Below are 13,569 nucleotides of genomic sequence, written 5' to 3' on the forward strand. Positions count from 1 at the left end.
AAGGAGAATCAGATTCATTGATGGGGGCGTAACTTTCGTAACCATTCATTATATGTATATTAATATAGAATAACTTGTCGGTAGTTTAAATATAGGTTGGTCCATGCGACCAAAAAATGTAATGTAATCTCTAATAAAAAAAAATATATTTAATGTGTATTCCGAGGAACACTGTCAGGCTGACACGTCAGCTTTGTACTTTAAGTTACAACTTAAAAAATGTTTTCCAATTAATAGAAAGGGGATCATACTATTTCGCTTAATCATGTTCTCTAGTATGTTATTCATTTGAAATTTCAAATTTTGCGAAAGTTATATCAAAATATCTCTAATGAAATATTTATATAATTTCTGATAAATACAAATCAGAAGACCAGAGTGATCACACAATTTAATAGCCAAGAAAAGCCGTGGCTTTGAAGCTCAAATACCACTACTATCTATCGGATTTTAATTAAAGTCGGTAGAATCCACGGACCATTTGCTGCAAACCGACAACTGGTGTCGCGAGAGGAGGAGATATGAATTAGGAACGAGGGTAGATCTGTCTTCTTGCCTTCCCTTTATTTTTTAAAAAATAATTAATTTCCTCGAGCGAAGAAGAGAAGACAAAGAGAGAAGCTGGCCGCTGGGCTCGCAGATCGGAACCGACAACACTCGCGACTAAACAATCAATCAGATCTGAGCTTCGGTTGGGTTTTAGGGTTCCAATCACTCCTCACCTCGCGGCGCGCATCTCAGTATGAACAGGAGGAGAGGGTTGGATTTCCGGAGGGCGGGAGGGCGGAGGAAGATCTCGAACGTGGTCTGGTGGGTGCTCTCCGCGATTGTAATCACCCTCTTCATCCTCATTCTCTCCAAAGCTACTCAAATCGAACCAAGAGCCTCCATTCCCGAGGTGGTTATACATCTCTCTCTCCCCTTCTTCTTCTTACTTAAAGTTTAATTTTAGAACCTTTCTTTCTTGTTACCAACCAGCGGCGTTACCGTCACGAAAAGCTTGTAGAAGGCATGAACATGACCGAAGAGATGCTGAGCCCTACCTCCTTCGCTCGCCAAGTTAACGACCAGATTGCTTTAGCTAAAGCCTTTGTCGTCATCGCCAAAGAAAGTAAAAACCTTCAGTTCGCTTGGGACCTCAGCGCTCAGATCCGCAACTCTCAGCTGCTTCTCTCCACTGCTGCTGCTTCCAGACGCCCCTTGACGGTTCTCGACTCTGAGCCCACTATCCGCGACATGGCTGTCTTGCTTTTCCAAGCTCAGCAGCTTCACTACGACAGCGCCACTATGATCATGAGGCTCAAGGCTACTATTCAGTCTTTCGAAGCGCAGATGAGTTCCGTGACCGAGAAGAGCGCCAAGTATGCTCAGATTGCTGCTGAGGAAGTGCCCAAGAGTCTTTACTGTCTCGGTGTTCGTCTCACTACTGAGTGGTTTCAGAACTCTGAGTTACAGGGGAAGCTCGTGGAGAGAAGCCATGCTGTGGCTTCTAAGCTCACGGATAACAGTTTGTATCATTTCTGTGTGTTTTCTGATAACATTGTTGCTACTTCGGTCGTGGTTAACTCCACTGCTCTCAACTCCAAGGCCCCTGAGAAAGTCGTCTTTCATCTCGTCACTAACGAGATCAACTACGCGGTAATGAAGTCATGGTTTGCTATGAACATGGACAACCTCAGAGGAGTCACTGTTGAGGTTCAGAAGTTTGAGGATTTCAAATGGCTCAATGCTTCTTATGTTCCCGTCCTCAAGCAGCTCCAAGACTCTGATACGCAGAGCTACTATTTCTCTGGACACAACGACGGTGGACGCACACCAATCAAGTTCAGAAACCCCAAGTATCTCTCAATGCTCAACCATCTCAGGTTTTACATCCCTGAAGTGTTCCCTGCGCTGAAGAAGATGGTCTTTCTTGATGATGACGTCGTAGTACATAAGGATCTTTCTGCTCTCTTTTCGATCGATTTGAATAGAAACGTGAACGGGGCCGTTGAGACGTGCATGGAGACGTTCCACCGGTACCACAAGTACTTGAACTATTCTCATCCTCTGATTCGCTCCCACTTTGATCCTGATGCGTGTGGGTGGGCCTTTGGGATGAACGTCTTTGATTTAGTTGAGTGGAGGAAGAGAAACGTGACGGGAATATACCACTACTGGCAAGAAAAGAATGTGGACCGGACCTTGTGGAAACTTGGGACACTGCCTCCAGGGCTTCTGACATTCTACGGGTTAACAGAGGCACTAGAGCCGTCGTGGCATGTCCTGGGATTGGGATACGCCAATGTGGATGCTCGTGTGATAGACAAGGGAGCTGTTCTTCACTTCAACGGGAACTTAAAGCCGTGGTTGAAGATCGGGATGGAGAAGTACAAACCTTTGTGGGAGAAGTACGTTGATTACAGTCACCCTTTTATGCAACAATGCAATTTTCATTGATATCTTTAAGAGTTTTGTACTACATCTTCTAGACAGCCATATATCTTCCACATTTGGTTACAGAGACACTTGGCAGTGTTTTGTATGCTCAGACTCCAATCACTTACTATACCACTATGCACTTTTAATCCACCTTCTTCGAGCTCTATTGTTGAACTTGAGACACTAGTGGTGGTGCAATAACGAACTCTTTGTTTTAATTATTGTAGTTTGTATAATGAAGAAATTACATAAGAAATTTTTATTCATGTATATATTAAAATGTTTGTTATTCCTCCCTCCGTTTCTAAATTAGTGTCACTTTAATATTTTTTACGGAGATTAAGAAATTTTTACAGTTGACTAGTATATTCATATCTAATGTTTGATTAATTAAATAAGAATGATTTAAATAAAAAACTATTGGTTATTCAAAAGGATAAAAACTAGATTTATTGTACAAAATTATATTGGAATTGTAGAATGACACTTATTTTGAAACAAAATAAAAAATTTTAAATGACAATTATTATGAAACATAAAGAGTATTAACTGGTGGTGCGGTTGTTCGAAATTTAAGGACAATTTTAATCATAACACCAAATTTGATGTTAAAATTACATCAAAATTAACATTTTTGTATTAAACTTAAAGTTTTATTTCCAACCACAATACCAAATTCTACACTAAAAACAATATAATATATTATTAAATATTATATTGATTAATCAAAGAACGAGAAAACATTTACAAGAATCTATGTAAGCTGGATTATGAATTTTATGATCTAAGCAAGCTAAAGAGAGTAAGATTTTAAGAAAACTTTAGCAAAATAGTTCTTTTAGCTGGATAGACCTCAACCATCGTCGTAGTAATCCCTCCAGCTTATGCGTACCAAAGTAACTGAGCGAAGTGATATGATTTCAAATAGTTTTATCAATACTGTGTATCAACAACGTTGTGCCTAAACAAGTTAGTTGATGTCTTCTTTCCTTCCATATATGAAGTCTGCTAATGTGTTGCAGTTTAACAGACTTCTAACTCGTAATCCTAAATTTATCTTACATTCCAGAATACTTGTAAATAAGTCTGTCAATGCATAATTTCTTGGCAAATTTCTTAAATAATCTTCTAGCCTAAACTTTAAAATTAATTATTTTAACTAGATATAAATATACACGTTATTAAACATAAGATCAATTTATAAAATGTTTAATATATACAAAATAAACACTTATATGTCAAATTATAATTCAAAAAACATTTAAGATTCTAAAATATAACTTTAAAACTAACAACATTATAATAGAAAGACCTTTTGACCCTGTTCGAAAACGCGGGTAAACTGCCGCTTACGCGTCCGGATAAACGTTCTACGGACCCTCACCGTGGCGAATTGGACCGGTGCAGTAACATATGACAAAAAGAAAATAAAACTACCAATATTTCTTAACATATGTTACCAAACCCAAAACCATGTACAATCATGACTTGCAATCTATATTTACTCATCTATGTGGAAAACAATTCAATTTTATTAAATTTAAATTTACATGATTTATAATTGTTTATAAATACATGATTTCTATTTATTTTCCATAATAGTTTTACAAAATTTTATTTATATTTTTAATAAGAAATATAGATTTGTAATCATATTCAAGTTTTGGGTCATTGCAAATACATTATTGTGAATACAATTACAAACCAGACTAAGATGTTTTAATGACTTTTCCTAACTGAATAATTGAACTAACCAGATTTATCTGGTGTAAACAAAATTATTTGATTGCACTCAAATTTATCTAATATCGATTCAAATAAAATACTTGTTTATTTTTCTCTAAACTTCAAAACTGAAAGGTACTCAATAACTGAACCAGATTGTATAAGATGTTTTTCTTGGTTTTAGTAGAATTTTGAAAATTCAAATTGTTTTAAAGATATATTAAGACAATGATTCCGAAGAAAAAACCAAGAATTAAAAAAAAAAAGCCATTTCTCAAAAAAAAACCAAGAATTAGGTTGAAAAAATATCAACTAACAAAACCCAAATAGGAAAATAAAATAAAATAAAACCAAATATAAATTGTCTAGTGGCCATAGTTGGCAATCACCTACTATCCATTATTACGGACTTATGGTATATGAATGGACTAATCTATTAATAATAATAACTAGGTGATAATATGTGTCCTGTGCGCAGGGTAAAACTTAAATTTATACAATTACAATAGTTATTTTGGTCAAATTAATCATGAAGGTTGCTTGTGTAAATTTTTTTTCTTGCTTAAAACATGTATAAATCTTGAAAGGCAAATTACATATATTTTTTTGTCCTTCTGTTGTCCATTTGGTTAATTACATAAAAACATTGAGACTAATGATAATGTGATATTTTTAATGTGATATAGACAGGGAAAGTGTGTTCACTTATCTTTCTAAAAAAAACTATTTGCCATTTGTCCATTCAAAATGGTTTTGGTTTATCTTATTTACATCACATATATCTTAATATGTACAATCTATTAAAACACAATCACAATTCAACTTGATTAGAGGTATAATATTATTATTTTTAAACTATGCTTTATATATTTCTCTCAACCTATACCATTACTAACTACTCACATTTAAATATAGCCTAACTATAGCTACAAATATAATCAATTTTTTGGAAAATTAACAAAAATGTCACATTCATAATATCACTTTTCATGTTTACCTTAACCACTTTTACTCTAACTTTTAAAGAGGTAAAAATACATTTATAACCCTAGGATTAACTAATGTATACTTAAGATTTAGAGTTAATGGGTGGGGTAAGGTTTTTGGAATGGAGAGTCTAGGTTCTAATAAATATATAAATAAATACTTACAAATTTTTAAAAAATATTCAAAAAGAATTTTTTTTTATAAAAAGTTTGAATCTGAAAATTATAATTCTAAAACATAAATTAATTTTTTAATTTTTTTAATTATTTTTTTATATAAATAATTATTTATTATATATATAAATTAAGGGTATAAGAGTCTTTTGCCTCTTAATGAAGAATGTATTTTTGAAAATGTCTCTTTAGTAATGGTAAACATGAGTAATGGTAGAAACAAAATGGTAAACATGAAAATTCCCCATTTTTTTGAAATAATAAGAACTTCCACATTTTACTAACTAAAGAATCTCAGCCAGTTAGATTTACTTAATCTCTAATATTATATTTCCTAAATCCTTTTTTAAAACATTTCCAAAATCCGGTCAAAAGTATTTACCACCAAATATTTAGTATATTTTAATATGAATATTTAATTGAAGTTTCATAGTTTCTACTCATATGATTTTATTAACATTTGTATATTTGTCGTAACAAAAAATTTTAAACCATTAATCACAAAATTTATAATCCTTTTTAAAAATTCAATTCAAATTTCAAAATTAACATATTTATGTATATTTTATATGGTATATAATATTGAAATATATATATATATATATATATATATAATCTGAATATTTATTAAATGATACTTATATTCATATGATTTTATGATCATTTGTATCTTTTTATAGCAAACAAAAAGTAAAACCATTGTTCACAAAATTTTCATTGTAAGAATTTTAAAAGTTTTAGTAATTTATAGTCGTTTAAAAAAAAATATATATAACATAGAGGAAAATTAAAATATAAAATAGAAGACTTTTGGGAAGTCTTCCAGTAGGACACTACTAAAATCGACCGTTTACAGATTTGAAAATCGTGCTAAGCATACAGATCTAACGATTTTTGTAGTGTTCAATTGAAAGACTTCTCATAAGACTTGCAGGAAGTCTTATGAGAAGTCTTCTAGTAACCTTCTATGAGAAGACGACTGGGAGACTTCCTACAAGACTTCGTCGAAGACGTTTTCTCACTAAACTTACTTGTAAGTCTTCCAGTATAGGAATTTAGAATAGTACGTTTGGTTTGTATTTGAGACGTTGGTTTTTGATTGTTTTGCAGAGCGGAAAAATGGATTTACCAGAACTCCCGTAGAGGATATTTACCTTAGGGGAAGAGCCCTTTCCAATGAAAAGCATTGCGTATCACACAGATGATTCGAAGTTGCTTCTTTCTGTAAGGCAAGCTCTACATGACGACGAATATGAGGAGCTGAAGGACTCAAAGTTGGGACTGTTCATCAAGTTCAAGGAGCTAAATTTTAGTTGGACATCAAGGCTGGTTCATTATATGCTTTGTTTCCAGCTTAACATCAAGAAGAAGTATGAGCTTTGAAGTTTCGTTGGTCCACAACCGATGAGGTTTTCACTGATAAAGAGTTTGAATACCTCAATGGTCTCAACTGCAATTATATTGAGGACCTGGAAAATCCAAGGTGTGAGGTTACATATGAGATGGCTTCTTTATGGGAGCTGATGGGTGTTGATGTCGACTCTGGTCCAACTTCTGAACATATAATAGCAACATGTGAGAGATGCGAAGAGGGGTCTCGGTAAGATCGCATGCGGCTGGGATACCTAGCCATCGTCACTATATTCATTGAAGGGAGAAAGTACTCAACCGCTACACAGGCTAGTCTTGCAAAGCTAGTGATGGATATAGGAAAAATTGAGAATTATCCATGGGGGAGAGTGGCATTTAAGGTGCTGATGAACTCTCTGAAGAGAAAATATTTCACAAAGACTTACACTGTTGATGGGTTTATACAAGTTATCCAGGTGTGAATCTATTATGCCCTGCCATACACATATCAACTTTTTCTTCCTCATCCTCATCTTTAATTTTTTCATACTCACTGTAATCCTCACCATCATCAACCGCTTCAGCAACATCAAGCATATCAACATCCTCCTCCCCATCATCATTTTCATCTTCAACCAAATTATCATCCCCTTCATTATCTTCTTCCCTTCATCTGAAACTTCATTAGCATATTCAGCTTCTTTGTTTCCAGCTTCTTTGTTGCCAAGGCTTGATACACAAAGACGTACTTCATGCGTTTTAGTTATTTCGAGCAAGTTCATAACTTGTATATCACTTGTAACATGTGTAGGAGGAATTTCTGAAGCCATTTGTTGCATTATTGCTTCTGGTATAATGAGTAAGTTAACTCCACATCCTCTGTGTTTATGTCCAAGTTATAATCTTCTTGAGCCATTTCAACAAGTTCGGAATGTGTAGAACCTTCACTCAAAAGAACAATGTCGCTCCTTTGACATTATCAACCAAAAAAATCCAAGAGCCATCTTTCAACAACCATTCTTCGTAAACTGCAGGTAACTGACGCACCATCTGCAAAAAAAAATCCAATGAAAACACATAAGCAAACATAGAACATCAATATAAAAAACTTAAACCAAGAAGACTTCTCGGTTTAGCTAGAAACTTTAATAAACATGGATGTTGGTAACCTCATAATTATCAAAATTTAAGTTAACAATTTCATTCAGTAGCCCCAATATTGACTAATATACATGAATTAACAAGAAAATGTTAAAATATCTTTATAGTTTTAGATAAATGAAAGTTTATTAAACATTGACGTAGACGGCTTCGAAGGAAGTCTTTCAGCAGACGTCTAGGGAGTCTTCCCTTTAGGTCATTTTTGCAACTAAAATTTACAAAGGAAGACTTTCACGGAAGTCTACTCTACAACAGACTTCTTTGGAAGTCTTCCTTTGTAAAAATTGGTTTACTTTGTTTTTGAAAAAATCTCGAAAATACCAGAGAAGACTTTCATGTAAGTCTTCTGGGATATACATGTTAGTTATGCAATTGACCGAATTGTGTCAGAAATTTATCTTTTTCTAGAAGACTTACATGGAAGTCTTCCTGTCGGAAGACTTCCACGAAGTTTTTCGATCTCTCAGTGTAAGTCTTCTAACAGTTGGAACACTTCCATGTAAGTTGTCTCAAGTTACTTTTGGAATTGAAAAAAAAAACTTGAATTATTTTTTTAACTAGAAGGCCTACATGGAAGTCTTTTGTGATAACCAAAGATTTGACCAGAATCTCGGAGTAAAACTCTGGAAAACTTACATGAAACTCTTTTAAATAAAATTAAGTTTTATTTTTCAATTGCAAAAGTAACCTGAGACGACTTACACCGACATTGAGAAGACTTCCACCGACAGTTTAGATGTCTCCGGCGGAAGACTTCCATGTAAGTATTTTAGAAAGAGTTAAATTTCTGACACAATTCGGTCAATCGCAAAACTAACCTGATTATCCGATCTCTAGTATTTTCGAGATTTTTTTGTTAACAAAGAAAAGTTAGTAGACTTTCAAGGAAGTCTTCTCTAAAAAACATACATAAAGTCAATTGCATAACTAACCTCCGCATTACTAGAAGATTTTCGTATAAGTCTTCTATGACCAAAAGACTTATACGGAAGTCTTCTTAGCGAACATATCTATAAAAAAATTGATTTCATACTTTCAACTAGTGAGATAACTTGATTAGCTTCTTCAAGCACACATAAGTTATGCGCTCGAGAGATAGATGTCCATACACTGATAAGGGATTTATGGATTTTCGAGAAGAGAGGACCCGTGGTGGTCCCCCGAAAGCGACCCACTTGTTGATGACCAAGAATCTTGAGCTTGAATGGCTCTATGAACCTTAAAAAGTTTAGAATCAAAATCTTGGTTTTTTTTTGATGAATAAAGAGAGAAAGTGAAAGAGATGGTTTTAGTGCATAAGAAATGAGATAAGAAGAGTGAAAATCGATTTTTAGGTGCCTTAAGAGCTTCAAATTGGTTGTTCATGGTTGTTGGTGTATTAATGGCAGTATCAATATTGTAAATACTTTAGAAACATGAGGATGGTAGAGTAAAATGCTCGTTTTTGAAAGAAAGAAAAAAGTAATAGAATTTTCGTGAATAATTCGAACTTTTGGAGTGAATAGGGCAAATGAAAATTCCAAAAAAGTCATGGATTAGATTTGTGTTTGACTTTTTTGCAAAAACCCCAATATTCAATCATACGTATTATTATAATAAATTTTTATTATTTTCTCAGACATTTATGATTCAATATTAATCATGATGGGGGGAGGTTTAACAGGATAAGACAATATTGATGGGGGAGGCTTAACAGGATAAGACAATATCGATGGAGGAGGTTTAACGGGATAAGACAATATCGATGGGGGAGGCTTAACCATATAAGACAATATCGATGGCGTAAGCCTTTTATCGCAACAACATTGCGCAACTTTGAGACTTCCAGTTACACATATCCCTCCATTAAAACCATTCTCTTTACACTTTATATCGCACTTGTCAGGACACGCGTACGGTACTCCATTAAAACATATCATGTTGTTGAGAACACCCACTGCACTTGCTTGTCCTGTAATAACCCAAATATAAACTTTAATCACACATTAAAAATTGCCATCACCAAATTAGTCCTAATGTTTGAATTTTATAAAGCTAATGACTCACCTAAAATGAAGAGCAAGAATATGGTTAACACCATCACGAGAGACGTTTCACAAACGTATGAAGATCTTGGGGTTTTCATTTTCCTTATACAGCAATTTCGTGTTGTTTTTTCTTTGCTGGACTTTTTATATTCAAGCTTCTACGTTCAGTTTCGTGTTGTTTATGTAAATATTTTGCTTGTTTGTTTGTTTATATATTTGATTTTAGTGGTGTGCTTGGTTCTTATTATATAGGATGAATTATATTTGGTATGATGGCAGTATAGCTATGTAATTACACATCAGTAAATTATTTGAATGTTTGTTTGAATTTATTTATGTTACATTATTATCTAAATAAATAAATTTTAATTTTTAAATTAAAGAAATATTTTGATATTATTTTCTTATTAAGTATATGAGATTAGATATGTTTGAGTTGTATAATTTAATTTTTATCCTTGTAACTTATTATAATTCAATTTAATTCTTTTTAATTCAATTAAATTCTCTTAATTCAATTTAATTCCTATTATCAAAGTAATCCTCTATATAAACAAAATTATACCATGATCTCTTCTCATGCTTCCACATCATTAAAGAAGTTATCTAAAAAATTGACACCTAAAAATAATTTTTAGAATTATTAATTAATTTATTGTTTAACCAAATCTATTAACAAAATAATATTAAGTCGACCAAAATAATAATATTTCTGAAAGTAAATAATAATATAATTCAAAGTACATCAATTTGTAAGAACAAAAGAAGAAAAATTAATTGACGATATTTTAACTATACATCAAATCTGCCTTAACAAAATAAAAGAGTGAACCTCACAAATTCTTTTTTTGTTTGTTTGTTCACTGAGCTCAATTCTAAAAAAAATAACAAGAAATTAGATAAAAACCACAACCACAGATAAATATATAATCGAAACATATCAAATAACATTAGAAAACAGAGATAATAAGATATATATAAACAAACAAATAAATTAACAATAAAAACTAGAGATATAATTTTGTTTTGGTGAAAATTTCGTCAAAATTAATAATTTAGTAAAAATACATAGTGTAATATAGTACATAAATTTTAAGAATTCAAGAAAATAGAAAATGAAAAACAAAAAGGAAAGAAATCCTTTATGATATTTTCCACATTCCATCAAAATCCAAGAAAAAAATAAAAAGGAGTGAATCTGGCATATATTTTTTTTTCTATTTTAGTTACTGAACTTGAGTTTTGAAAATTTGACAAGAAAAAATGATAAACCCACAAACAGTGATTAATATGATTAAAAATATTTAGAAAAAAACAATAAGATATACCGAAAAATTTAATGATAATACATAATATAAAAAAAAAATACATAAATTTGAAAATATATAGAAATACTCATAAGAAAAGAGAATCCATTTACGATATTGCTTGAATCAAACCAAGGTGAATGAAATTAAAAAGAAAAGCAGTGTATCTCATAGATTTTTGTTCTTTTTATGGTATAAACTCAAGATAATGGAAATTAATAAGAAATTATTGAAAACCACAACCAAAAATTAATGTATACTTATTGAAAAACCACAACCAAAAATTAATACATATCTAAAATGAAGATTTCAAAAATAGTTGTGAAAACAATAAATAGAAAATAAATCAATAAATTTTCTAGAAAAGCAGTATAACTATATAACAACCGCAAAAATGAAGATATATAGCGCAAATCTAAAGTTATTGTTCTAATCAAAAATTAGAAACACACTCAATTTCTATTATCAATCAATAGATAAATATTATATTAAATCAAAGCTGATATAGTACTAATATCTCAAAAAGCAAACACAATATAAACCACACAGAGATTAAAAAAAAAAAGAATACAAAATATATGAAATGAAAATACTTAAAACAAAACACACATAATTCAAGTATAAACTTCTATGTAGGTTAATATGATCAACCATATAAGACGATAAGGTTGTGTTTTTCGTTAATCTAATAAATGTAACTAGGTGTTTTGTCCGCACATGCGGACATAATCGTCTTGTAAACTCTTATTATTTTATGTCTTATTAATCTAAAACCAGCATAATAAGTTATTATTTATGCTTTCAAATAGATAAATCAAACATTAAACTATTTATATATGTTAAATATATTTCATCAAAATATATACATATTATTGTGTTAAATTTTTTAAAACACTCATATCTAAGAAATAGTTTAGAAACTATATTTTTATAAATATTTTTGCTTGACTAATATTTAATTATAAATTCTTTTGTAACTTATTTTTTTAATTTTATAATAAAATATTCTTTTCAGATAGCAACACAATTTTCTTTTCAAATTGTCTTATAATCAGTTATTTAATATTAAATATAACATATAACTTTAATATTATTAACATAAAATTCATTTTTAATTATATATAAAATTCATTAAGAGTATTATTGAAATTAATAAATTAGTGAGTCATTTAGAAACTAATTATAAATCAATAACCTAGCTAAAAGTCTAAAATCTTTCAAAAATATGACAAATAAGAAAAACTAATTAAATATTTAATATAACATATAAATTTAATATTAGTAAAATGAAATTTGTTTTTAATTATATATAAGATTCATTAAAATTCTTTTTTTTTTAATTTATAAATTAGTGACTCAACTAAAAAATAATAATAAATCAATGATTTAGCTAAGCCCTAAAAACATGACAAATACGCAAATTACCTAAAATTATAGAGAACATTACAAATAAGCAAATTCACTTCTCAAATAATAGTATAGATGCTGGTGAATTGTAATAATTAAAATGAGACAGAGCGAAAGACAACAATATATCATAAACTTTAAAACAAACGACATAGATATAAAACAATTATCAAACAATACTTTTTATAAAAACCTTATGGAAGCGCGGTTTAGCCTTAATAATTAGTTTACAGTATAGTTAAAAAATTTTATTTTTCTTGTATTTTAGTTATCTATATATATATATATATATGCATATTAAAATCACAACTATACAAGTTCATAATTGTTATTTACATAGCTTATAAACTATTAGGGGAGATTTTCATGTTTACCACATTTTTGGTATCATTATTCATGTTTACCACCACTAAATAGACATTTTCAAAAATACGTCATTGATTAAATGGCAAAAGACACTTATACCCTTGTTCACTTTATATATATAATAAATAACTATTTAAATAAAATTTTTTTAATAATATAAAAAACTAAAAAATAAAAGAAACATAATTTTTTATGTTTTCGAATTATTTATTTTCAAATTTGAACTTTTTAATATATATTTTTTATTTTATTGCAAATTACCAAAAATACCACATTCATAGTACCACTTTTCATGTTTACACTAATCATTTTTACTCTTATTTTTAATGAAAGGTAAAACACATTTATAACTCTAGGGTTAACTAATCAAGACTTAGGGTTTAGAGTTGAGCGGTGGAGTAGAATTTTGGGAAATTGCCAAAAATACCACTTTCAAATTACCACTTTCATGTTTACACTAACCACTTTTACCATAATTGTTAATGAAGGGTAAAACACATTTATCACTCTTTGATTAACTTTGACAAAAAAAACCTACGGTAAACTAATATAACCCCGAAACATCAACTCTAAACCCCAAACCCCGAAACATCAACTCTAAACCCCGAAACATCAACTCTAAACCCTAAATCCCGAAACATCAAC

At 30.7% G+C, this 13,569-nt stretch overlaps 2 protein-coding genes across 2 annotated transcripts; one reads left to right on the forward strand and one right to left on the reverse strand.

Moving 5' to 3' along the window:
- Positions 1-446: 446 nt before the first annotated feature.
- Positions 447-2,710, forward strand: LOC125590279 (probable galacturonosyltransferase 10). The gene is made up of 2 exons (XM_048763723.1): positions 447-898; positions 979-2,710. Exons 1-2 carry the CDS (start codon positions 743-745, stop codon positions 2,437-2,439), a joined length of 1,617 nt encoding a protein of 538 aa, XP_048619680.1. The 5' UTR covers positions 447-742; the 3' UTR covers positions 2,440-2,710.
- Positions 2,711-9,388: 6,678 nt separating this feature from the next.
- On the reverse strand, positions 9,389-11,051 carry LOC125590280. Its single transcript, XM_048763724.1, has 2 exons — positions 9,864-11,051; positions 9,389-9,768 (listed from the first exon to the last, which is right to left on the reverse strand). Exons 1-2 carry the CDS (start codon positions 9,940-9,942, stop codon positions 9,440-9,442), a joined length of 408 nt encoding a protein of 135 aa, XP_048619681.1. The 5' UTR covers positions 9,943-11,051; the 3' UTR covers positions 9,389-9,439.
- Between the last annotated feature and the right edge of the window lie 2,518 nt (positions 11,052-13,569).

The sequence above is a fragment of the Brassica napus genome, chromosome C7 (assembly GCF_020379485.1).
Source record: "Brassica napus cultivar Da-Ae chromosome C7, Da-Ae, whole genome shotgun sequence".
Taxonomy (NCBI): Eukaryota; Viridiplantae; Streptophyta; class Magnoliopsida; order Brassicales; family Brassicaceae; genus Brassica; species Brassica napus.

Coding starts and splice junctions, on each gene's coding strand:
- LOC125590280 (XM_048763724.1), bottom strand. CDS start 9,942: ATGAAAACCCCAAGATCTTCATACGTTTGTGAAACGTCTCTCGTGATG. Junction 9,769..9,863: donor ATTCTTGCTCTTCATTTTAG/GTGAGTCATTAG, acceptor GGGTTATTACAG/GACAAGCAAGTGCAGTGGGT.
- LOC125590279 (XM_048763723.1), top strand. CDS start 743: ATGAACAGGAGGAGAGGGTTGGATTTCCGGAGGGCGGGAGGGCGGAGG. Junction 899..978: donor CAAGAGCCTCCATTCCCGAG/GTGGTTATACAT, acceptor GTTACCAACCAG/CGGCGTTACCGTCACGAAAA.